This window comes from Penicillium verhagenii (genome assembly GCF_028828195.1).
Source record: "Penicillium verhagenii strain IBT 33310 chromosome Unknown utg000004l_segment0_segment0, whole genome shotgun sequence".
NCBI lineage: Eukaryota > Fungi > Ascomycota > Eurotiomycetes > Eurotiales > Aspergillaceae > Penicillium > Penicillium verhagenii.
Genome location: NW_026643168.1, coordinates 821,225 through 844,547, shown reverse-complemented (window position 1 = coordinate 844,547; position 23,323 = coordinate 821,225). Strand labels below are relative to the sequence as shown.

The following is a 23,323-nucleotide window of genomic DNA, read 5'->3' as shown; positions in this document are numbered from 1 at the left end:
TAGGACGGTCCGATTTAATTAGATCTCGGTCTTGCTCGGACTCAAAAGATTAAGTTTGCTCTGAGTGGCATGAACTAGTACAATATAAGTGAAGATTATCAATCTAGTAGTTTACCAAGAGGGTTTTAAAAATGACAATAACATTTCGTGGTCTATATATTTGTGCACTATCGCATTCACATCATATCACATCAACACACAACAGTAGGTACAGGTGCATCTAGAAATCCATGCGCAGAGCAATACTTGGTGCAGCTTGCGGTACATTATCATTTGCTTCACCGTCCGCCGAGGCACTGGCTCCAATACCAGCACTGCGGAGAACGTCCTCCAGAAGAGATTTTTGGTCTGCATTCATACTCGCCACTAAGGACCGGAAACTGACCTGGTCTGCTTTGGCTAGTTCAAGGAGATGGCCAGCAGATTCCTTGTGGACTGACGGTCCCTCGCGATGAGCCCGGGCTAGCAATGCGGACATTACTAGCGAGACGGCAGCTGGGACCTCAGCCGGGGAGAATGTCGAGTTAGACACGCAGGACACGAGCGTGCGAGCAATGACTGTTCGCGAGTTCTCTGGGTCGGTCGGAACTTCCCCTGCGTCGGATGGGCAGCCAACGAGGAACGCGATTAGACGCGGAAGGAGGTATCGGGAGATCACATCATCGGTAGTATAACGGGGGCTAGGCTTGAGCACGATCGAGCGAAGGCAGCTCGCGGCAACGGTGGCGAGGCCGACGTCTTGGAGACAATCGAGGAGCTCGTCGAGGACGCGCGTGATGAGTGGATCTTGTGGCGGCAGGACATGTCCACCTGCTGTAATCAGGAAAGTGATAGCCAAAAGGGTATTTTTGGCGCAGGGCATGGAAGTTTCCGACTCGCGACGCTGGGCAATTGTGAGAATAGTCAAGAAGCGGGTAAGACATCCTCGCATCTGGTAAGTAACCACATCCATGTCGTCTCCGACTTCGGGCGAGTGTGTTATTCCGTAGATGAACTGTCGGAAAATTGGAAGAGCTTGTGGTACAACTTCGGTCTGGCAGATTCCAGTTGCGAGAATTGTGGTGAAAATATGAAGGATACAAGCATGAAGGTCGTTGCGGATGATGGAAGGGAACACAGACGCAACATCAACGAGAGAGCGCAGTGCTAAGCGAATGAGAGCCAAGGAATCATCCGAAGACACGTTGAACCGTGCTAGAGGCGTTGATTCACGAAGGTTGGGGAGCATGCCTGCAAGAACCAGAATGATACTTCTAGTCAACTCAAACAGCTGCTCGATATCATCCGACAGATGATCACTCCGCTCCTGGTCACTTTGCGCCGCAGGATGGTCAAGCGAGAGATTCTGCGCAATGCCCACAATGACGGTCTGGATGGGTGTGCTCTCTGTCAAGACGAGCCGGTCAAAGGTATCCATAGTCTCTGAGAAAATGGCATCTTGGTAGATAGCATTTCCAGAGATAATGGGCCGAAGAATTCGTTTGAGAGCCTGGAGGATTGCGAGGCGCTGTGAAGGAGAAGTTCCTTGGTCGACTAGAGACTCGAAGGCAAGGCCAAACAGAACAAAGAAGAATGCGACAGGCTCCTCACGATAATTGATATCATGGCCCTTGCCTTCAGAATCGGTTTTAGTAAGTTCTTGGCCTTCTTTGTTTTCATCTTCCTTGGCTTTGTCGGATTCCTCTGGCAGCTGCAACTTGCCATCCAACGCATCGAAAACAAAGTCAATGTCTTTTTCAACCAGGCCAGCAATTGCATCAACGAGATTGAGCCAGGTATCTTGGTAGAACTACTCAATGTGTTAACAATCAAGCCCAATAGAATAAAGATCTCCGGGAACAAGACATACCTTGAGCAATGTCTCACGGTTCAATGCAGCGTAAACCTCATCCAAATCATTACTTTGAGTGCTTGTGCCTAACGCACCAGAAATATCTGGCTCGAAGCGCAGCCGAGCATACTCCTGGAGAGAGGCAAGCCAAAGTGGAGTGAGCTTGGCAACGTAAGGCTGAACGACCTGGTTGAGGTATTCCTGATCAATACTGGCAATCTGAAGCCTGGCCCAAGCAGAAAAGAGGGCTAGCTTGACCATAACCCGGGCGTTTGAGTTCAAGCCTTTCAAATCGCCAATATTAGTAGTCTCGGGATCTCCTACAGAAAACGTTAGCGTTTAACAGATATTTTTGAAGGGACGCACGTACTCGAGAAGTTTTCGAGGCCAAGGACCAAAAGTTTTAGGATTCTTCCCATCCGATCCACGTTTGTGACAATTCCAGTCGCAATGAAAGTGGCCGAGACGTTAATTGCCTCAGAAGCTAGCTCAGGTGACGAGTCGGCCGCAAACGCAGGAGTGAGAGCAGAGCCGATTTGGGCCTGGTACTGCTCAAGCAAAGACGCCTCGGCGAAATCTGGGTCTGGGGTCTTGCCAAACATCTATAAATGGGTAAGCAATGTGATCATCATCGTAAGATAAAGGGAACGTACGGTCAAAACTTGATCAATAATCTTTAAACCCCACACGCGGAGCTCGATAACATTAGCAGTCGAAGCTGAAAATGCCATTCTGACGATATCCCCGACTTTGGATTGAAGGGCCAGCTCTGCAGGAATTGATTGATCAGGCAAAATAGCTTCCTGTACTGTCGCTAGAAGCTCGGAAAGGCAGGCCATGGCAAAGTTGCGCGTTTGCCACTTTAGGAATTCCTGGCCGGTGATAGCTCCGTTTGTAGGGTCGCCTTGGTTATCTCCGGCGGCAGCAGAGGCGAAGCCAGCGACTTCGTCGTCCGGAATGTCAGCCGCAGCCGTCTGGATTGCTGTGGTTGGTAGCACTTCCACCTTATTACGGGTCTTGGTCATGATGTTCTGGCAACGCTGAATCCACAGCTCGGTCTCTGTAAGTGCTGTTTGTTGCAGCCATTCCTGAATCATAGTCTTGATTGGAAGGTTATCCGGCGCATCATCGAATGCAAGCCAAATATCATCTTCAAGAGTCTCGCTTGCAGTCTGCACCACGGATGTGGCGTCACGCTTCATCAAATTGCTTAGACCACGCACAGCCACGTCTCGCATAAATGAGTTGTTTGCTCGAAGCTCCTTCTGCAAACGTTTCACGTATCCAGGGAAATCCACATAGCTCGAGGCATAAAGGGAGAAGTGATCTAAGCATTTGGAGCTCTCGGTGACCAAAGCAGCGTTTTCTTCCAACTGGAATTGCCGGAGGAGAGTCAGAATGAGGTTGCGAGTCTTTGCAATATCTTGCAAATCTGGGCCAAGAACATTGATGAGCGAATCAACGCATCGACCAATAACAACAGGCGTTAAGAATGACATTTCGATATTAGAAGTCGCCAAGGCTGCGCATTCTTCATTGTGAGTATCAGCGTTGTATAGCTGAGCCAACATGCCCAATGAACTAGAGGCAAATGGAGAAAATGTCAGACCTGCAGAGTTGGCCACTCTTTCCAATCCACCAAGAGCCCAGAAATGGACAACTGGGTGAGGATCATTGCAAAGAGACATTAGAACTCCAACAATGGTCTTGAGATGCAGACCAGCTGCCATACCACCGACCTGTGAATGGATGCATCCAAGGGCAGCAGCACAGCCAGCGCGGGCATTTGGCTCTCGGTTTGCAACAATGGTGTCCACAAGCCAATTGACCTGGGTATTAGTCAAGGAGTTCCCGGCACTATCGCACAAACGACCCAGTGCCTCCACACCAATTGTTCGAACGATAGGGTCGGCATCGATGGTGAATTTCTGAATGAGCTCTTGCAAGGGCTTTTCCGTCGATGTACTCAATTTTCCAGCCACGAAGTCTGTTTCCTTCACTGCAACTTTGAGGGCGTGCAGAAGGGCCACAGCAACGTTCACACCCAAAGCGGCCTTGCGTCCCGGATTCCTTTGAAGAGCCGGAGATGTCAGGAATGAGGCAATCTGCTCAACGCTACTTTCTTGAATCTTAGGGGAGTGCAAAGCAATAGCAACCGAAAACAGGTCAATTGCAGAGTTGACAACACCAGTAGTCGGGGGATCCACTACGAGAGAATCACCATCTCGCAAGCTGTACAGAAGCACCGAGTCGTGCTCGCTGGCTTGGCACACAGGGAAAGTCAGAGCATCATCAGCAACATCATCGGCAGAATCAATTGCAGACCACGTTGGCGTATTTTCACTTCCGTGGGTTCCAGACAACGCCGCCAAGATGTATTCTCGAGCAAGTCCGGTCACTCCAAAGCCGTAGTTGTCGCAAAGGTCCCACAAGCCATCAAACTGACCCGTGGAAGCTGCGATTGAGCTCTCCAACGGCCTGTACTGGGCATCTGGATCCGCAAAGGAAGAAATAGCCAGACTTAGCAAACTAGACTGGGAGATAATATCGCCATGGCTGGGATGATGAACATGCACCAACTTCGAGAAACATTGGAGAACCCGACGACGAACCATCGTGGTGAAGTCATGAAGCTGAAGGGAGGGGTGGAGACGTTGAGAAATATCTTCCATGGACTTAGGCCGCGGCAAATCATCCAAAAATTCGACGGTATTTTGCAACATGGCAGCAATTCTCTTCGCACCATCTGCAGTGATAAGCTTGCTGTTGAATTCCATGAACACCAGTAGGGCGCTCAACGCACATTCTCGCACATGAGCGAGGAAGCTGGTCTCTAAATTGCTTGGCTGGGCAGAGTTCTCCTTCTTCAGGTGCTTTGGCAGAGCATTCTTCCAAAGTAACATGAGTTGGGAGAGGTGAATCTTGACGAAGCTCGGTCCAAGTGGCATGAGGCCTCCAATCAAGATCCATGCAACCTGGATTTGGGTGCTCGCAACCCGAAGCTCACAAGTGCCGCTAGTCTTCAATAGCTCTGTGGCCTGGGAGAATATCCGCGCAAATACATCAACAGCTCCATAGAGTGGCTGCAGGCGCGAAGTGCTCAGCATCGCCGAGAGGCCGTTTGCATATCCAACACATCGACGAGATGATTGTCTTGGCGTAGCGAGTTGCCCAATCTCCCTGTTCAAGCTATTCATGCAGATGGTCACACAAGACAGAAGTTGATAGGGACAAGCAAGCACAAAGCTGCGTAAACAATGCGCGGTATGAATCTGAACCGTGTAGCTGGGATGAGGTAAGACCTGAAGTAAGGCATCACGACAGCTATCGGCATGAACGGCAAAAGCGGATCCGAGTGATGAAATCAGGGACGACAAAGCACTGACAGCACTGGTCAACGTATACTTGCTAGGCTCGCGACGTTCTTGGATCACTTGCGGATAGTCCCTCAAGATCTCGTTGATTATCCACTTGGCAGCATTAAGCCGGCTGCTCTCCTGGAGCATTTCACCGCCAATGGTGTCCTCGAGAATAGTCTTCACAAACTTGCGAGTCATAAGCAGACGGAATCGGTTGTATGTAACGGTCGGGTGGTTTAAGAGTTCAATAAAAAGATTGGAGGCAATCTCCCCATATCGCTCCTCGACAATCTGCTCTCCCAGGTTGCGTAGGATATACTTATAGCACATACAGATGCCTGCGCGAGTGCGATTGGAGGTCGTACTCTTTAGATATTGCGAAGAAAGCTGGCGCAAGAGATCTGGAAGAAGGAAGAATAATCGAGATTCGGATTTCTTTGGTGCAACAGAAGACTCTGACATCTCGGCTTCTTCTTCATCTCCGGGCCTGGGACCCGGCATCTTAGACATTCTCTTCATTTTCTTAGACTTTGGCTTTGGAGCCGCAGCAACATGCGTTTCTGTGGCGTGAAGCTTAATCAGAGCACGGCCAAGACAGGCCGCGGCGGCATGTCGAACCGGTGCAGTGGGGCTATCGATGACCTTCCACATCATGGTCTTCAGAACCTCAAAGTCATTCACATTCTCAAAAAATGGGGTCGTATTAATCAACTGCTCCAGGCAGCGGCATGCATGCACTTGCACAAATGTAGACTTATCGCCGGTCGCTGCGTTGCGCGCTTGCTTCCAAATATCGCGAGCAGTCGCCTCGTCGATCGGCAGACCAATGCCCACCACGATCTTGCGGAGTACTGAGAATATGACACCCCGTAGACCTGTATGATTACTAGCTGATTTGAGCAGCTTCAGTATGCTAGCCGTTGCGAAGTTGGATTGCATGAATGCGCTCTCGCCAGCTGTGGCAAACACCTCACCCAGACAATGCGCCGCGGCGAACTTAACCTTCACATCGGCTTCGCTCTTGCTTGCATTTATGAGGCCCAGAAGATCGGTGATTGTTTCGAAGAGGATCCCGCGATCCCCTTTCGCGAGGATCGTACCGAAGCATCGTCCAAGGTTGTTGCGGAGGACTCTCGTAATTGTGGGGGAGGTAAGGGTCAAGATCTTGAACAATTCCTTTTTCAAGGATTTCTGTTGTGCTGATAGTTGAGCGGAATCGAGGCCGCAAATGAACTGCAGGAGATCGGAGGTGAAGGTGAGCAGGTAGAGGTCCTGTTGTTCGGAGGGGAGAGCATGGAGCTTAGCAACATCCAGCTCTGGGGCCCCATTTTCAGGCGCTGGGGGTGCGGGGGCGGGTTCGGATGAAGACATTGCTAGTATTATGTTCAGTATTTCACAACCCCCATAAAAGAAATGGATAGGCTGTAAACACGACGATTAATGTTGTATGTATGTGTGGCTCCTTATGCCCGCGGAGCGGAGGGCGGATAAACTGTCGGCCCGATTTGGAATGTATGGATTGCGCCGCATCAACTCTAGATTTATGATTAACAAAAAAAATAAACTGAGATGGAAATGGCACTACAATGGAGGAGATTACTACCACACCCTCGTGCGACTTCAATTTGCAGCACCTGTCGCAGATTCAGCTCAACTCCTCTCTCATTCTCCGGACACAGCAAGTGGGCCACGATCAAACATGACAAGGCCAAGAACGACAAGTCAAAGAGCAAAGAGCGCCAAGTTGTGAGCAAAGAGATCAGCAATGCAACACAACGTACGCCTATATCAGCCCAAATCTGAATATTCCACGATTACAGGTTACTAATGCGCGTTTGTGCGGTAGTATGGGGTCCCGATCCGAAATACAATCCTCGTCTGACACTCGCGTTGTCAAATGCTAAGCGCGCCTCCATTCCCAAAATCATCATCGAATCGGCTATCGCGCGTGGACAGGGACTCAGTGTAACTGGACAAGCACTGGAGTCCTTGACGATTGAAGCAATGCTGCCGGGCTCAGTGGCTGCGGTGATCGAGTGCCAGACGGACCAGAAAGCGCGTGTGCTACAAGACATTCGACACTCGATCAAGACCTTCGGAGGCACCGTGACGCCCACTACATTTTTATTTGAGAAGAAAGGCCGAGTCATCTTGGAGAAAAAAGATGGTGTGGATCCGGACGACTACTTAGACCAAGCCATCGAGGCGGGAGCGACAGATATAATCATGGATGAGGACGGCCGCTTGGTCGTGTTCACCGATCCGTCCGAAACGAAGAAAGTCGGAGAGCTGTTCTCAAAATCATCTGGCCTTACAATTGAGGTGTTAGAATTTTTCTGGGACCCGAATCCAGATACGATGGTTCAAGTGCAGGACCCAGAGCAAGCTGAGACTACTGGGAACCTGCTCAACTCCTTGCGCGATGAACCGAGTGTCCAAGATATCTATCTGAACACCGCGGACAAGTTGTGAGTGTGGATTGTAAAAAAATAGGCCCTAGATCTTCAAAGGTCTCTTATGTAAAATAGCCCTGGAGGCATAATAGAAGGCAACATAGATATTCGAATTCACAATTTCGATTTATGTACATTAGGTACCAATCAATCCTTCCGCAGTGCTTTCATAGTACTTCTCATCAGCTCGCCTGTGCCCGTGCTACCAATTGCATCTAGCCAATCTAGCATATGCACCCGATACTCCTGCCAAGTAATTTTGGCTCCGCCCTCCTTCTCAAGAGCCTGCAATACCTTCGGGGTAACCGGTTTTCGCAACCTGGGCCGGCTCTCCGTGATCTGCTGGTCTTCCTCCAGATCCGCAAAGCAAGCCGCAGAGAGATTGCAGAATGCGGCATGGTGACTGAGCGAGAATATGGATGGCAAAGTGCAGTTAAACGCACTTCTGTGGTCGTAACGTTTAGCAGTTTCATTAACGTCTCGTACATAGTCTGTGAACACCGAGACGATGGATGCGGGTATGAGACAGGCGCGCGCATTTGGGTCCTCTGAATTCAGGGCACGGTTTCGCCACACTAGGTTGCAGGTGTCCATCACATAGCCGTTGAATTTACCCACAACTTTGGATTCGTACAGGGGTTCGGGAGGGTTGGGTGGCTTGATAGTTTTGGAGGTCAGGGAGACTTCAAATGAGGATTTGTACGCCGCAAGAACGGAGCTGAGGGTTGAGATGATGGAGACGCTGGGTGTAAAGATGATTGCGTATATCGATGGGGAAGGAGGAACTGTCAGTCGGATATGAGCATTTTCAGATGCATGAGAGAAAAGGTCTGCAAGGCACTGGTAGAACTGAAGGATGGACAGGATGGCTGGATTGCAAGCCGTTTTGGCATCATCGGGAATGGGTGCAAACTCTTGCATCGATGATGCCAAAAGCTCGGCATGCTTGATTAGCTCACTTAAAGGTACTGATTCCTCTGACGCAGATGGCTGAGTTCGAAGTTTGATACCCCATTCGTTGATTAATGCCGAGTAAAAATTGAGCAATTCACTCCTGGAGGTAAGAGAGTTGTCCAGCATAGAAGCCTCCAACGGCTCCAAAATGGTGCTGCGGAGCGATTCATATGTCTGTATTGGGAGGTGTCGAAGTAGTCGCAGCACTTGTTCCCTATTATCTCGCCCATTCCAACCCCCAATATAGGACTTCAGAAACGACTGGACTGAAGGAAGAAGTTCCTAGACTCAAATTAGCTCGAGCTATCATGAAATCATCGGCGACATTACCTTGGTATACACGGCATATCCTTCAACAAAACCCAGAACATAAGATAAAAGTTCTGGTTCGTCGTCATCGTCCTCTTCTTGGATTTGTTGTAACCTATCTTGCAGAAAATTTTTCAACCATTCATCAAGCCGGTGGTTCGCAGCTTCGGATTTGGTCAGATGAAGATATTTCTGAGCCATACCGTCCCCAAGTGTGGAGATTATCTGGTTTGGTAAATCGATCACATCAATCTTGTCAACAAAATGTTCGAGACCACGAAGTTCTTCTAGTGACGTGTGTTTATTTGACACACGTGAGGTTTGCAAAGCTGGGATAATGACCTGGATCCGGCTTCTTTTTGTTGCGCCTCGGGGAAGAACCTGATAGTTTGGCCCTTGTGCACCGTCTGCCCTCTCCAATCTTGCGGTCTGCAGCACTTTTGCATGACCCACCCATTCAGGATCGGGGTGCTTAAAGAATAAAGCAGTCCTCCTAGACCCACCCACATCGCCAATAATGATTTCGGGGTAGTAGTTCTTGAAGATCTTGAGTAGAGTCATGAGCTCTTTATCTTCTCCACCCGCATTTTGGACCTGTCCCATCAGCGCTTGGATTCGAAATGGCTTCACGTGCTTTCTCCTCGTAATCAACGAGAGAAGATGACAAAGCGGTTTGCGCAAACTAATCATGTCAAGGTGATTAAACAGTACCGCGTAAAGCTTCCCAAGGTGAGTTCGATCGTCAAGAAAGTCGTATGCGAGGATCAGCCAGCGGACAAGCAGGGATTGCGTCGCCGGGCTGGGTTTGGACTTGCTGGGGCCCAGGGAGCAGACGACCTGCGTGACATGCTTGGATATCACCTTCTCTTGCGGATAGAGGTTCTTAATCAATGATGTAGTAGTACTCTGGTCAAGATTGTTTTTTGTTGTCAAGATCTTCAACAATCGACCCAGCGCATCAGGTGGAATGCCGCTCTCATACGCGTTTGACGCAATCGTTTTGACTAGTTCCCCGGCATCGGTGTATCGTTGTTTCACCGGCACAAAAGCAACTGTTCTTTTATTAGTCAAGTTTACGCGGTTTGAAATACCCCTTTCGAGATGCCCTACCAGCTTCCAAGTGCTTGACGGCGTCGAGCAAACTCCCCCGCTCGCTACTTTCTACAATTGAATTAGTAGATGTTCAGATTCACAGAGCGTTTGGGTACTTGAGATACCTGAATCAAGGTCCATTGTGACCTCACAGATATTGAATTCCCTTTGCCAGGAGTGGGTGCGACTTTATTGCGCCTGCCGAGTGCGCAAAGCGCGCATATGCTTGATCCCGAATCTTCGGCGCGTACCCACGTCCAACAACGCGCTTCAACAACGGTTCGCAACAATAGAGCGAGGAGTGGAAATGATGTATCAGAGGAACTGGAGGGAGAAAAACGAAATCGGCAAAAATAGACAGTTGGCTCGGAATATCAGTCTAGGACTGCGACATAGAAGGCAGAACGTGGGCGCGAAGCGTAGAAGCCGCGCTTAAACCCGATCGGGTAATCAATAACAACGGGTCAAAGTTCGTTCACTACAAAGCGAATAGCTTACTTTCTACACAGTATAATACACAGATTTGACCAGATTAAAAACGAAGATATTATTTGAAATGTCTAGGTGTAGGAAAATTTGGGTTTTAGAAATTCAAGCATAAATAGCGTCTTCCAAAGTGATAATCGGATCAAAACTGGGATTCACTAGGCATGACGACAAGACCAAAGAAGAAGAAAAGGCCCCGGTAAAGTCCATTGGGTCCGATTTTTGAGAATCTGGAATTTCCAAACGACGCACCGCTTACTTACGCTTGCGAGCTGACTTGGACGACTTGGAGTCGACGTTGGAGGAGGTCTGTTCAGCAACCTCCGGTTGCTTCTCGGACTCGATGGCCGGGACTGACTCCTCTTCCTCGTCGCTATCACCACCCTGTCCAAATTCGTTGACACGCTTGTAGTCAACCTTGTACTTCCAGCCCTGGTAGAGCCAGATGAAGAAGATAACGTCGTCACGAAGGGTAGCCAAACGGTGCAACCAAGGCATCTTGACGGTGAAAGCGAAGAGATCGTCGATAAAGGTGTTAAGGAACTTGTAAGCCATAGCTTTACCTGGCATGTGGGCGACAGACTGAAATAATATGTTAGTATGCAAAAGGCTTCGTTCTTTTGGATGGTAGTTATCTTACCTTGAGTCTGTAGTTGATGTACAAGCTCGGAACCATCATCAAGAATCCATAAGCGTACACACTGCCAACGAGGGTCTGAATGATGTACGAGTACCAAGACTTGTGAGTGTCGTAGACCAGGGTGTAACCGGCATATGCGAGAAGCAGTGGCACTGCAACAATGTACAAGTAGCGGAAAGCAATCTCATCATACTCCTTGGTCCTCTCCTCGGTCTCAGAGAGCTTGTGCTTGTCCTCGAAGACAATGACATAAGGCAAGAATGAGAAGAACGAATCAGCTGGCGGGGGACGCAGACGAACGTCGACGGTCTTGGTGACCTTCCAAGCTTCCAAGAGAATTCCGAAGCCCTGGCTAGCCAGAATCATCCAAGAGGTGTTGTCACTGTTGTCCATGAGGTAAAGGAAAATGACAGCCTGCATGAAGACATTGGCCAAGATAGTGCGGACAGATGTGCCAACATTGTCCTTCTTCTTGCGCCAGTGGGACTAAATTATTTGCGATTAGCAATAAACTTTCATCAGTCGAATGATGGATCACTTACAATGTCATTCTTGAACGCCAGTGTCTCGAAGAGCATGTGCAGAATGGTAACGATACCAGTGGTGCAAAGGAGGTAGATGTTTGTATCAAGCAGAATCTCCTTGACCATCTCCCACTCAGTACCATCGCCACCACCCGGAACGGGACCACCATGAGCGGCCTGACGAGCACTCTGCTTGGAGCCCTCATCAATGCTAGTGATGATGCTGAACTTCCAGTTGGCCATGTTATTGAGAGTAATGCGCAGGGGAACAGTCTCAACGGTCGAGTTCAACTCAGTCATGTGGGTACGCAGCTGCCAGAAAGTATTAAGAAACACGATGGGATAATACCAGCCATTCTGGCCGCTAATGTCGCGAGCACTGGTACGTTCCAGCTGGACATACTGGCGGACAGCAGGGTGCATCTGAGCAAACTTCTGGGAGCCAGAATCAGGAATGAGGGAGACAGTGAAGTTGGGGTGGTAGTAAGAAGAAATGGAGACATTTGGGGTAAGGTCTTCCTCCTCCGCTTCATCACCTCCATCGGCCAAGAGGTTCTTGAGCTTCTTAGCCTTCTTCTTTGCCAGGTACTGGTTCAGGGGTCGCTGGAAGTGAACAGCATTATCGCTACTGTATCCCTTGGCCGCAGGGTCAAGCTCATGTCCAGTGCGGGCCACAAAGAAATGCGCCCACAGAGTACCGTTCTGCTGGACCTGCTTTGGGACCTTGATGGTGGTATCGATTTCACGAGTATCCGTATAGTTTCCGAGCGTGAAGTTCTTCTCCTGGAGAACAAGAACATTTTCCGGGGACTTGAGAGAGGGTAGCGAAAGATAGGGTGTAACATAAATACTGATGTCGAGGGCAGTATCAGCAGCCCAGATGGGAGCGATGATATCCGGGAGAATAGCGCTAGGCTTGGCGACTTCGCTGGGGTCCGGGCGATGCTCAAAGGAAGGCATCTTGCCTGGGGCTGAGCTAACGGTCACGTCGGATGCTGCATTTTCCTTGTTGTTGAAGAAACGGCCAATTACGAATTGCACCAGGAGGAAAATTCCCAAACCTTGCAAAGCGCCCTTGAAGCCAGACTAAATAGAATTGTCAATAAACAAGAAGCTTTAGGTCTTCACTATAGTAATCAAGGCCACATACGCTTGATGACTCTGGCTCCTGTCTTTGTTGCCTCTGCTCAGGCATAATGGGATGATGAAGGAATGGGTAGCAGAAGAGAAAAGGAACAAGAGGCCAAATCGGCCGGGGTGGAGGTTAGCGGGCACGTCTTAACCGTTAGTCTGGGCCTGAGAGCTAGAACCCAAGGGAAAGTCGACGCGGGGGCTTGGCATTGGCGGTGCAGTGGACCCCTGAGTACAGAAGGTCATATCATCTTCCATACCAAATTCCATACCAAATCTTACACGATCTAGCCTCACCGCCATGCATACTACCTGAGTAGTATATCTTTCTGCCAACAGATTTGGTACGAAACTTGGTATGGAATACGATGCGATCCTCTGTACTCAGTGGTCCACCGTAGCGCAATACTGTTATCTGTGATTTCCCCTCCAACTTCTCCAACTCCGCAATCGCTCAATCGCCCAATACTACCTCGGCTACGCCCACGCCTATACCTGTCGCGAACCCTCTCTGATCGCGCAATGGGTATCGCTTTCCAGTGCTGGCGCTGACCCCATGGATAACCACCCTTCTCCCGATTTTCGCGGGCAACAGTTCCCATCGCATCACGAGCCAAGAGTATGGCTAATCACCGCCGGAGACTCGCCGATTGGCATCTCAGTCGCGCGGCAGGTCCTTGCGCATGGTGATTGCGTTTTGCTGGGACTAGCGCATACAGTTTTGGAACGAGATCAGCGCCGTCGAGATGGATTCGAAGCCTTTCAAGCCGAGATAGATGAGGAAGGATGGACGGACCGCATGAAAGCGGTTCCTCTGGATATCAGGTAAACATGAGCACGCCGAAACCTTGGACCTACTGGCTCTGCGAACCTGCGAAACTTTGGACACGAGACTAATGGGTTTTTATCTTTGTAGAATGATGGGCGAATGTCAAGCAGTTGTTGCGGAAGCGACTGCAACATTCGGTCGCGTAGATTTGCTTCTGTGCTGCACAAGTCAAGGTGACAACTACAAAGATTGTGCCAATTCCTCAGACTAGTATCATTGACAATTTTTCAGCTTTAATTGGTACTGTCGAAGAGCTGTCAGCTTCAGCGCAAACCTTGAACCTTGTCCGCGATCAATTCGAGATCAACTACTTCGGTCCCCTCAATATAATCAAAGCCGCATTGCCCCACATGAGGAGAGAGAGCAGTGGACATGTTATGATTCTCTCTGGGATCAGTAAGACTCACCCTCCGTTCTGCATCATAGCACAATATCTAACAAGACTTACAGCGGCGCATATCGGCACACCTGGCCTGGGAATGTACTGCGCAGCCGGCTGGGCCCTTGAAGGATTTTGCGATGTAAGCCTATTATAGAATATCACTGTGACCAGAGTCATAGCTAACGTGTCATCTCAGAGCCTCGCGTTCGAAGTCGCACCTTTCAACATCAAAGTCACCATCTTTCAATGCAGCATTGAAATCGGTATTCTCACCAACCTCGTCACCAGTGTCCCGCCCATCTTCCCCGCATATTCACCATCAAATAACAGCGCGCCACTCTTCCGAGGGATACTCAACCACCTTGTCCCTCAACTTCCAGGCGCCCAATCTGAGGGCGTACGAAACCAATCTACCTCATCCCAACGAAGTGACCCGGAGAACACAAGAGTAAGCTCAATCGAGAATGGCCCATTCTCTGCCCCAGAAGTCGTCTCTATGCACCCGCCGTTAAGCTCGGCGCACTTGGAGGTTCTGGTTTCAGAGACTGTATATGCCATTACATCTATTGGTGGCCATCCGAATCCGCCATCCCGCCATATTGTGGGACAAGAGGGTGTTGCCAGTGTCAAGGAAAAATTAAAGACCGTCAGTGAGGAGCTAGAAGACTTCATTCAGGCCAGTTTTGCGGTCGATGTTGCGGCAAACTCGGATCCCATGCCGCCAATCGGATAAAATAAATACCCTATTCTACGTTCTGATAATACATTTGAATCCATCGACGAAGTTGTTTTGTTTTCTTGTGTTTCATCTATACTTTCGCTTCGAACCGAAAAAAAAAATACAAAGGGAACTCCAGACTGGAGTGATAGGTATCAATAAACAGCGGACGAAACAGCCTTCTGGACAACTCTTGCGAATTCAGGCTCATGGCAATGGACCAGCCACTGCGATGCAAATAAGCCAGAAAGAAGGCCAAAGTAGTAAATGCGGGAGATCCGCCTGTTTTGGAGGGGGTGTTCATTGATGATTCTTGTGGTACCATGTCAGGCGTACGTCCCAGAGAGAACCCATATCCTGATTATTCCGATAGCAGCGAATCTCTTTCCAGGCATTCGCAGTGCGGCCGCTTGCTCTTCCATCAGTAGCCACAATGGCGTTGACTAGAGTTGACGGTCCTTTGATATTGCGGACAATGACTTCTTCTAGTTCGTCGGTCTGTACTTGGGTGGAATCCTGAGGTTGTGTTGGTGATTGAGCTGTTGCGGTCTGACCTTCAGCTTCAAGTTTAGGTTCAGAGTTACAGTCTGAATTTGACTGCACGTTCAGGGAGGATTCCACGCCTGGGACCAAATGTTTAGGTGTATATTTGGCACTGGAAGTTTCAAGATCAAGCGGAGGGTGATCTTTTTGCACATTTTTGTCATCTTGGTGTGGTGTACTGGTGCTGTGAAGAATCCGGTCGGGGTTATGCTTATCTGTTGTATTTTCGGGTTTGATTTCGGATCTGGGTGACGGAATCACAACTTGCACTGACTGGTGCTTCGGTGTATTTACCAAGCCGTTGCCATGTTTTTCTTTGGATACAGACACAGGCCCGGGCTTGACTTCGACGAGCCTTGATTTTAGTGGTGTGCGCAATGTACGCTTGGTCGGGGATTCTTCTGCGGGTTGAGGAAGAGGACGCTTCAGCTTCAGACATTCGCGCGGTGCCCTTGTTGGGCTCTTGGCTAATACCTGGCCATGTGAATCGGCCTCTTGGTGGAAAACTTCATCTGCATGCCAACTTAATGGGCTGTATGGCGGTGGAATTGAGCATGGACTGGATAGTGGAGAAGATAAGACAGATTCCTTCTCACTCTGCGCGATTCTGCGCTCTTCATGGCGTGGGACATCGTCCCAGTCTTGGCTTTGATCATTTCCTGTGTCCATCTCCACTTCAATCCGACTTTGACTTAGGTGATCCTGGTCAAATTCGACGAGTTGAACCTCATCCTGGTCCTCTTCCTGCGGAGGTGAAGCGCTTGATACCCTGGATACCTCCTCAATTCCATCCTCTGTGTTTTGAGGCTCCGTGCTCTGGATTGCCGGAGTGCTATCCCATTTTTCTGGTGATTCGGTTTTTGGGGGGTCAGCGGAAGCACTCTGGATAGGGACAGCTCGTAAAAAGACACGCTGTCCAGCCGGCATAACGAATGTCAATTTAGAACTTTTGATCTCAGTCACCTATGCCGCAGTCAGCATAACTTTCATTTACCTCCAATCCAAAGTTTGATCGCATACCCTAGCCTCCTTGTCAATGAAGATTCGCTCAGCTCCTTTACCATAAACATAATTGAATCTCCAAACGTCTCCGATTCGAATCACTCCTTCGTCCACCAGAGTCGCAAGCTTCACTTTTCCTGATTCTCCCGCGGGGAGACTCTTATCTAGCTTCTGCTTCTGGCCCCAGAACTCCTCATATTCTCGTTCCTTGAAAGAATCGAAGTCTCCATTCTCCCGTTGTTGACGTGCCTCATCTGCTTGTCGTAACCATTCAGGGTCATAGCGGCCATTTTGTAGGTCGAGCTGAAACTGGCGGATTCCATCTCGCCAGTTGTTCGAATACCGGACAAACGAATCTGGAAGAGGTGGTATCGGCGCATTGGGATTATCTTCCGGGGGGTCTGGATCCGGGTGGGTATCGACAGGCAGAAGATCTAAGATTTGACGTTTCTCGTCCTCTTCCAGGACGTGCCATGCTGCAGAGCTGGCTAGAAGTTTCTATACATGAAAGAAGAGATGATTTTATTAGCATCCAAAGATATTGTTTTGCTCTCAACTCTCATTTCCAAGGCATACCACTAGATCTGTGTCGATCAAAAGCGACTTATCACTTGTCAACAGATGCTCCTCGCTCCACTTTCCCCGAGCTGCGGATTTGCGGGGTGTTTTTTTGGCAGGGGAGCCCGCCGCTGATGATCCTCGAGGAGCCATTTTCTCTGGTGGGTGACCTTCTGCTGCATCGGCAGACCTGGAATTGAGTTGTCTATGGCATGATCACATTAGAAGTGAACTTTGTCGTGCAGGACACCCGAAGCGGAGAGTTTGATAGCTTACCCCAAACCCTCGGTTCTGCCTTTGTACACCGCTTTCTTGCGGGCCATTCTGGCCGATTGCATCGTGCTTTCTTGAGCTAAACAAAGAGTTGTTCCAGCGATCTTTCGATCTTTCGCAGTTCATAGTCGACAAGATGGTTAAGTCAACTCAAATTTCAAGGATTGATGGTATGTTATGTTTTTGTTGAGAGAAAGCTGGTCATTTTGCTCACGATAAGGTGTGATTAGGCTTGATGCTGGCCGCATCCGTTGATGACGAGCAGGTGAGTGAGAGAGACGCACAGAATCGGCGGCCATGGTTTTAGATATATAGTACTGACAGTCATTTAGGCAGAGAGCGACCTCGCTGAGATCAAGAGCCAGGCTAAAATGATCTTCCGCCGTCTAAATCGCAACTCCGCTCCGCAAGCAAGCATTGAGTCAGGCCAATACAACCTCCAGTAAGTAAACATAATGTCTCTCGCCATGACATCTTCGGTTTCTCACTATATTGCAGCTATTCGATTAAAGACGATATTTGCTTCTTGTGCATTTGTGATCGCTCCTACCCTCGCAAGCTTGCGTTCACCTATCTCGCTGATCTGGCCTCCGAATTCACCACCACCTACTCCCCCTCACAATACCAATCACCCAACCTTCGCCCATATGCATTCGTCGAGTTCGATACCTTTATCCAGCGCACAAAAAAGACTTATCAGGACAGTCGCGCTTCAGGCAATCTTGATAAGCTGAATGATGAGCTACGCGACGTCACCCAGGTCATGACCAAGAACATCGAGGACCTCTTGTATCGCGGTGATAGTTTGGAGCGGATGGGCGAATTGTCTGGTCGTCTGCGGGAGGACAGCAAAAAGTACCGCAAGGCAGCAGTCCGCATCAACTGGGAATTGTTGGTGAAACAGGTAAGATGATCCACCCCGGTGTCCCTGATCTAACCAGTTCTCTGACCATATACCAGTACGGTCCTTTCGTCGGCCTCGGACTCTTCATTTTCATCTTCCTCTTCTGGCGATTCTTCTGATCAACCCCTTTTATCTTGGGAGACTCTCCCTCAATAGTGCTCCCTTGTATGATTGTATGCATAGTTAATAAATCCCTGGGTGTTGCAGGACAATATTCACCCAGAATTCACACATGAAACTGCGATGCACATACAAGAAGCTTGTAGAGACCAAAAGACATTCTAGATCTCATCTTCCTCCTCGTCGAAGTCATCCTCCTCGCCCATATCGTAAAGAATCCGGCCTCCTTCGCCAGGTCCATCTCCATGCTGCGCGTCGAAATAGGGCAGGACAACACCTTCTCTGTCCCGTCTCTGGCGATCGGTAAGACCCAACTCGAAGGTCGATTGGGGCTCCTCATCGACATCAAAGTGTGATTCCATGGGAGGGTTATACAGGATGTTGTCATCCAAAAGAGTGACGATCTCTTTCACCTGGGTTGCAGGGTATCGTGATGCAGGAGGGAGAAGGTACCATTCCAATACACCTCGTCCGCTCTTGCGACGGTGCTCCAGCTCCAAAACGATTCCTTCGGCAGCGCCAGTGCCAACAAGTTTGTCTAGTCTGCCTAGTAGAACGCCGTCTTGTTCTTCTTCAAGCCCAAATACTGGAGCAGCCAGACTGCGATCCCGCGCAGCCTTCTGGGCCAAGATGTGGGAGAAGGAATGAAGGGTGATGATACTGGTGGCAAGATAGGTAAGAACCGATGATGGTGATGGCAAGTAGGGATTTTGCGGAGGACATCCCGGAATATCTTGATGATAGTTCACCACCAACGATGCTTCAGATTTGGCCGCGCCTGGGGTTGTCGGGGTAATGAAAGCACCCAAGAACGACGGCAGATGGAAGTTGGAATCCAAAGTTTTTGAGCTTAAGAGAGGGTTGATAGCATCAATGATAATGAGACGTCCTGTTAACATCTGTTAGTTCAGGTTCTGGTCAATTGCGGCGATATGACCAGGGAGATGGCGATTTGATGTATGCTCACTCACTCTTGGATGGGCCGGCCGATGTGGCGGGCTGGTAAGCTGCAGCCACTTCCTTAATAATGTCGGCTGGAGTTTTGCGACGAGTAGACACGAACGCATCACACCCATCCGGGCGCTTCAAAGTCTCAAAAGCGACGATGGTGACATGAACTTTTGAGAGCTGCGCAGACAGTTAGCATTGGAAGTTCAGGGGGTGGGGTATGTTTCTATGTAGGAATGCTTTGATTTGTTGACATGGGGTGGGAACATAGACTTGCCTTAGCGCGTCTAATATACTCCTGAATGAGGGGTGTGGCGGGTTGCTCCAATGAGTCCAAGAGCAGCGTCAGTGGCGATGCGGTGTCTCTGAGACTCAAAAGTTTAGATATAAGGAGTAAGTTGTGGGTCCTCCGATGGGACAGATTGATTGGGGCCATTTTGACTAGCAGATCAGACTTAAGATTGAAATGGCTGTTGGTAGAGGTTGAAGAAGTTGAAGTGGGGTAGCTTCAAATGTTGCGCTTTCGCTGCAAAAATTTCGTGCGATGAGGCTCGACGGGCCGGGCCGCGAGCTACTTGGATATTCTACAGACTCGAAGAATATTCAATGTTTGTGGTATGCATATGAGTCTCCGATTTACTAATAACATATGTAGTGTTTTCGAATCAAATTGCCAGATTGGAATTGATATTGATTCATCAATTGCACTATCAATGGGCGTGTTTCTAGCTAGTATGTCGCATTTTACCGTACGCGTGCGCATTCTCTACTCGGGCTCGGGATATATAATGGTGTAAAAAGTGCACATGCATGTGCCCATGTTTTGACGAAGACGAGAGGTACATACTAATATGCATTACATAGGACGACTAAGTCTTGAAATGTTTCTCCAAACATTGATCGAAGCTCTTGTGTCCGTAATCCTGGAAGAATCCATCTCTGAATGTTCATTTACTACTTTTGACATCATCTCGAGATGTTCTCGCTCTAGGGGGAGCCTCGTCAAGCCTTTTCATATGCATAAGAATATTATGAATATACTAGTAGATCAAATTTCAAATAAGCAAGGAGAACACTCTATTAGTAGGGATGCTGCATACTGTACGGTTGTTTCGGGTGATGGCAAGGTTGCGGGCGGGTAGACAGACAGCTTGGACTGCAGCGCTTTGAATGGAAGATGTATTCCAAGTGAGAGGAGTGTAATGTTGACCGAGAATTTAAATAAACTAGCAAGCCACCAAATTCTGACTGATTGCTTCTTCAAGTTTCATTGAGAAGCGACAGCAAGAGAATGGGTAGAGGAGTCTCAGTGGTGGGGAGGAAGCTAGTAGATACTCTGGCCGCGGGACATCTATCAAACTGCACTGGAGGTCTGTCGCGGCAACCGGAATAATCCAACAGCCAGAATAAACTCAGCGCCGGCACCTGGACAATCTCCATTACAACAACTTGATACCCCACTCTTGAATTTCGCAGCAAAGATACTAATTTGTATCTCCCAATTGCATTTACGTTCATATTGTGGAGAGACTCAACCTCGACTCCAACCTCTCACAGACTTCACCACACGACCACCTGCGCGAGACAGCTTCTTTGTCTCGGGCACCAACCATGACGGAGCCTGCAGCAAAGCGACCCCGTCGCGTCGACAGCAATGCAATGTGGGAGATGAACGATTCTCAGACCCGCTCCACAGACTCAGGCGCAGAGGCAGGCAGCAGGCGTTCACCTCCGCCCCGAGGTCCGCGTGAAGATCGCCGATACCGTTCGCGATCCCCAGACCGAAAGAACGCAAGGCGAGAAAGGAGCTGGTCTCGAGATCGCCGCGACCGTGACAGAAGGGACAACCGAGATCGGGATGGTCGGGGGCCTAGGGATCGAAAAAGGAGTACCAGCCGAGACCACGGCCAGGATCGTGGCCAAGATCGACGAGGTAGATTCATCTCCCAAACATTTACAATTTCAATCGCTCTTTGCTAACAATCTATGCTTGCATGTAGCTCCCGCATCTAAATATGACAAGTTCCGGGAACGTTCACGCTCGCGATCACCTGCTGGAAACGGCACCAATGCAGCCCGATCACCTCCGCCTCGAGGAAACAAGGATGACCGTCGGCCTAGTCGCCGAGAGCCACGATCACATGGAGACGGACGGCAAGCCAATGGCGCTCATATAAAAGAGGACGAGATGGATGTTGATTTCAAGGAGGATGCGGACGAAGATGAAATGGAAGCGATGATGCGAAAGGCCATGGGATTCAGCAGGTTCCGAAGCACCAAAAACACCAAAGTGCCTGGAAACGACATTTACGGTGTGCGCAAGGAGAAGAAGACAGAATACCGCCAGTACATGAACCGGACAGGCGGTTTCAACAGACCACTCAGTCCGTCACGGTAAATGGAAATGGTCTTCACCGGCATTTACTCCTAATTGTCCCATTATTGTTTCACAAGATTTTGGTTATCGGACGAAACTCTACTGGACTCTCATTTCTGTCCCTTTTTCTCTGTCTTTATTCCCATCAATATTGCATTACCGGAGCATGGTATCCACGGCTTGTTTCTCAAAATTCATTGAAAAGACTTTGTGATTTATTTCTCCCCTTGTATTGAATACTCAAGTAGTAATCGCGATGCTTCTACTATTTGGCCAAATCAATTGAAACCCGTTGTAACTTGCTGTAAAGGATAGAAAAGTATTATTGCACATGACTGGACATGCCCCAGCAAAAGTGACGTAGCCGTCCGTCGACTAAAACCAGTGCTCCAACTTCAAGTCCCTTGTTGCGAACTACCCTCAACGTGGCTTCAATCCGCATTCTAGCTCACAAGCTTGCGCCGATATCCAAGATGTCTTTACCTGGAGACCGTCGAGAAATTGTCATTGTTGGTAAGAACAGACTGTTTGCGCCAATCTGGTACCCCGCACCTCAAAACATGCTGATCGGCTTTTCAACCCAGGTGGTGGTATCATTGGATGTTGTTCTGCCTATTTCCTCACGAGACATCCTTCATATGACCCAGCTCGACACAAAATCACCCTGCTCGAAGCAAGCGACATTGCAGGTGGAGCATCAGGAAAAGCAGGAGGATTGCTTGCACAATGGGCATACCCGGACAATCTGGTGGGCCTCAGCTACCCGCTTCACCAGCAGCTTGCAAAGGAGCACGATGGGAAAAACAGATGGGGCTACAGAGAGACAAACTGTGGACAGGTCGTGGTCCGAGGCCGCACCATGGCTGAGATGAACAAGAAGGAGACCGGAGATGGAAACCATGAGTCGCTGCAAAAACGCAGCACGGCCGCCATGTCGAAATTAAAGGCGGCAAAGATTCCCCAGGATCTAGACTGGATTGAACCTGATCTCCTACAAGCTTACGAAAGTATGAGTGGCCCTGGCGAGACAGCCCAGGTTCACCCATACCTGTTTACTACATCAATGGCAAAGCTAGCAGAAGAAGAGGGCGCCGAGGTTATTCTGGGACAGGTCACAGACATCGCTCGTTCCAACGACACAGTCGAGTCCGTCTCGTATATTGATAAAGCTTCAGGGGAGTCACGCACAATCCCCGCTACAGATGTGATTGTCGCGGCTGGCCCATGGACCAACACTGTGCTCCCCGAAGCTCCTATTACCGCGATGCGCGCACACAGTGTGGTCATTCGGCCAACAAGACCAGTTAGTGCTTATGCATTGTTCACTAGCATTGAAATCCCCGCGAATTTCAACCCGGCCAAGAAGTCTCGCCCAGTTGCGAGCGCGCCGGAGATCTACGCGCGCCCTGATGATACAGTGTATGCCTGTGGTGATGGAGATAAAGTTGTGCCTTTGCCGCCAACGTCTGTTGAGGTTGAGGTAGACTTGGAGCGTTGCCAGGAGATCATTGACCATGTTGGTAGCATCTCGGACGAGCTGCGCGGTGGTGAGGTCACTGTTCGCCAGGCTTGTTATCTGCCAAATTTCGCTGGTCCTGGAGGGCCATTAGTGGGTCTTACTCATACCAAGGGACTCTATCTTGCTGCTGGTCATACCTGCTGGGGTATTCAAAATGGCCCCGGAACAGGCAAGTTGATGAGTGAATTTGTGTTTGATGGTCAGGCCGAGAGCGCCAAGGTTGCATCTCTTGATCCTCGTAACCATCTTTAATTCACGCAATATATATGTATATACCACTGTGTCCATACTAGGGCACGTATGTGTGTAGATACACACATAAAGTTCGTTTCAGTGTAGTTTTCATGAAATATTAATATATATACATATAC

General features: G+C 49.3%; 9 protein-coding genes across 9 annotated transcripts; 5 read left to right on the top strand and 4 right to left on the bottom strand.

Moving 5' to 3' along the window:
- Positions 1 to 220: 220 nt before the first annotated feature.
- On the bottom strand, positions 221 to 6,561 carry N7466_003242 (AP-1 complex accessory protein LAA1; the record flags this gene model as incomplete). Its single annotated transcript, XM_057162639.1, has 4 exons — positions 221 to 1,789; positions 1,850 to 2,151; positions 2,202 to 2,433; positions 2,485 to 6,561. The coding sequence occupies 4 exons, from the start codon at positions 6,559 to 6,561 to the stop codon at positions 221 to 223; spliced, it is 6,180 nt and encodes a 2,059-aa protein (XP_057023754.1).
- A 204-nt stretch (positions 6,562 to 6,765) lies between these two features.
- N7466_003241 (post-initiation translation factor DPC29) lies at positions 6,766 to 7,662 on the top strand (the record flags this gene model as incomplete). The annotated part of the gene is made up of 2 exons (XM_057162638.1): positions 6,766 to 6,967; positions 7,037 to 7,662. The coding sequence occupies 2 exons, from the start codon at positions 6,766 to 6,768 to the stop codon at positions 7,660 to 7,662; spliced, it is 828 nt and encodes a 275-aa protein (XP_057023753.1).
- Positions 7,663 to 7,790: 128 nt separating this feature from the next.
- Positions 7,791 to 12,843, bottom strand: N7466_003240 (uncharacterized protein; the record flags this gene model as incomplete). Its single annotated transcript, XM_057162637.1, has 7 exons — positions 7,791 to 8,879; positions 8,928 to 9,958; positions 10,017 to 10,067; positions 10,748 to 11,066; positions 11,125 to 11,610; positions 11,667 to 12,734; positions 12,799 to 12,843. 7 exons carry the CDS (start codon positions 12,841 to 12,843, stop codon positions 7,791 to 7,793), a joined length of 4,089 nt encoding a protein of 1,362 aa, XP_057023752.1.
- Positions 12,844 to 13,335: 492 nt separating this feature from the next.
- On the top strand, positions 13,336 to 14,723 carry N7466_003239 (short chain dehydrogenase/reductase family protein; the record flags this gene model as incomplete). Its single annotated transcript, XM_057162636.1, has 5 exons — positions 13,336 to 13,604; positions 13,696 to 13,781; positions 13,840 to 14,004; positions 14,059 to 14,129; positions 14,187 to 14,723. 5 exons carry the CDS (start codon positions 13,336 to 13,338, stop codon positions 14,721 to 14,723), a joined length of 1,128 nt encoding a protein of 375 aa, XP_057023751.1.
- A 285-nt stretch (positions 14,724 to 15,008) lies between these two features.
- Positions 15,009 to 16,964, bottom strand: N7466_003238 (uncharacterized protein; the record flags this gene model as incomplete). Its single annotated transcript, XM_057162635.1, has 3 exons — positions 15,009 to 16,214; positions 16,272 to 16,751; positions 16,830 to 16,964. The coding sequence occupies 3 exons, from the start codon at positions 16,962 to 16,964 to the stop codon at positions 15,009 to 15,011; spliced, it is 1,821 nt and encodes a 606-aa protein (XP_057023750.1).
- Positions 16,965 to 17,220: 256 nt separating this feature from the next.
- N7466_003237 (SNAP receptor SEC22) lies at positions 17,221 to 18,107 on the top strand (the record flags this gene model as incomplete). The annotated part of the gene is made up of 5 exons (XM_057162634.1): positions 17,221 to 17,254; positions 17,315 to 17,349; positions 17,417 to 17,526; positions 17,583 to 17,988; positions 18,045 to 18,107. 5 exons carry the CDS (start codon positions 17,221 to 17,223, stop codon positions 18,105 to 18,107), a joined length of 648 nt encoding a protein of 215 aa, XP_057023749.1.
- Positions 18,108 to 18,269: 162 nt separating this feature from the next.
- Positions 18,270 to 19,492, bottom strand: N7466_003236 (Elongator subunit IKI1; the record flags this gene model as incomplete). The annotated part of the gene is made up of 3 exons (XM_057162633.1): positions 18,270 to 18,997; positions 19,080 to 19,236; positions 19,334 to 19,492. The coding sequence occupies 3 exons, from the start codon at positions 19,490 to 19,492 to the stop codon at positions 18,270 to 18,272; spliced, it is 1,044 nt and encodes a 347-aa protein (XP_057023748.1).
- Positions 19,493 to 20,667: 1,175 nt separating this feature from the next.
- On the top strand, positions 20,668 to 21,454 carry N7466_003235 (SNUT3/LISCH7 family protein; the record flags this gene model as incomplete). The annotated part of the gene is made up of 2 exons (XM_057162632.1): positions 20,668 to 20,700; positions 20,765 to 21,454. The coding sequence occupies 2 exons, from the start codon at positions 20,668 to 20,670 to the stop codon at positions 21,452 to 21,454; spliced, it is 723 nt and encodes a 240-aa protein (XP_057023747.1).
- A 452-nt stretch (positions 21,455 to 21,906) lies between these two features.
- Positions 21,907 to 23,204, top strand: N7466_003234 (NAD(P)/FAD-dependent oxidoreductase; the record flags this gene model as incomplete). Its single annotated transcript, XM_057162631.1, has 2 exons — positions 21,907 to 21,946; positions 22,018 to 23,204. 2 exons carry the CDS (start codon positions 21,907 to 21,909, stop codon positions 23,202 to 23,204), a joined length of 1,227 nt encoding a protein of 408 aa, XP_057023746.1.
- Between the last annotated feature and the right edge of the window lie 119 nt (positions 23,205 to 23,323).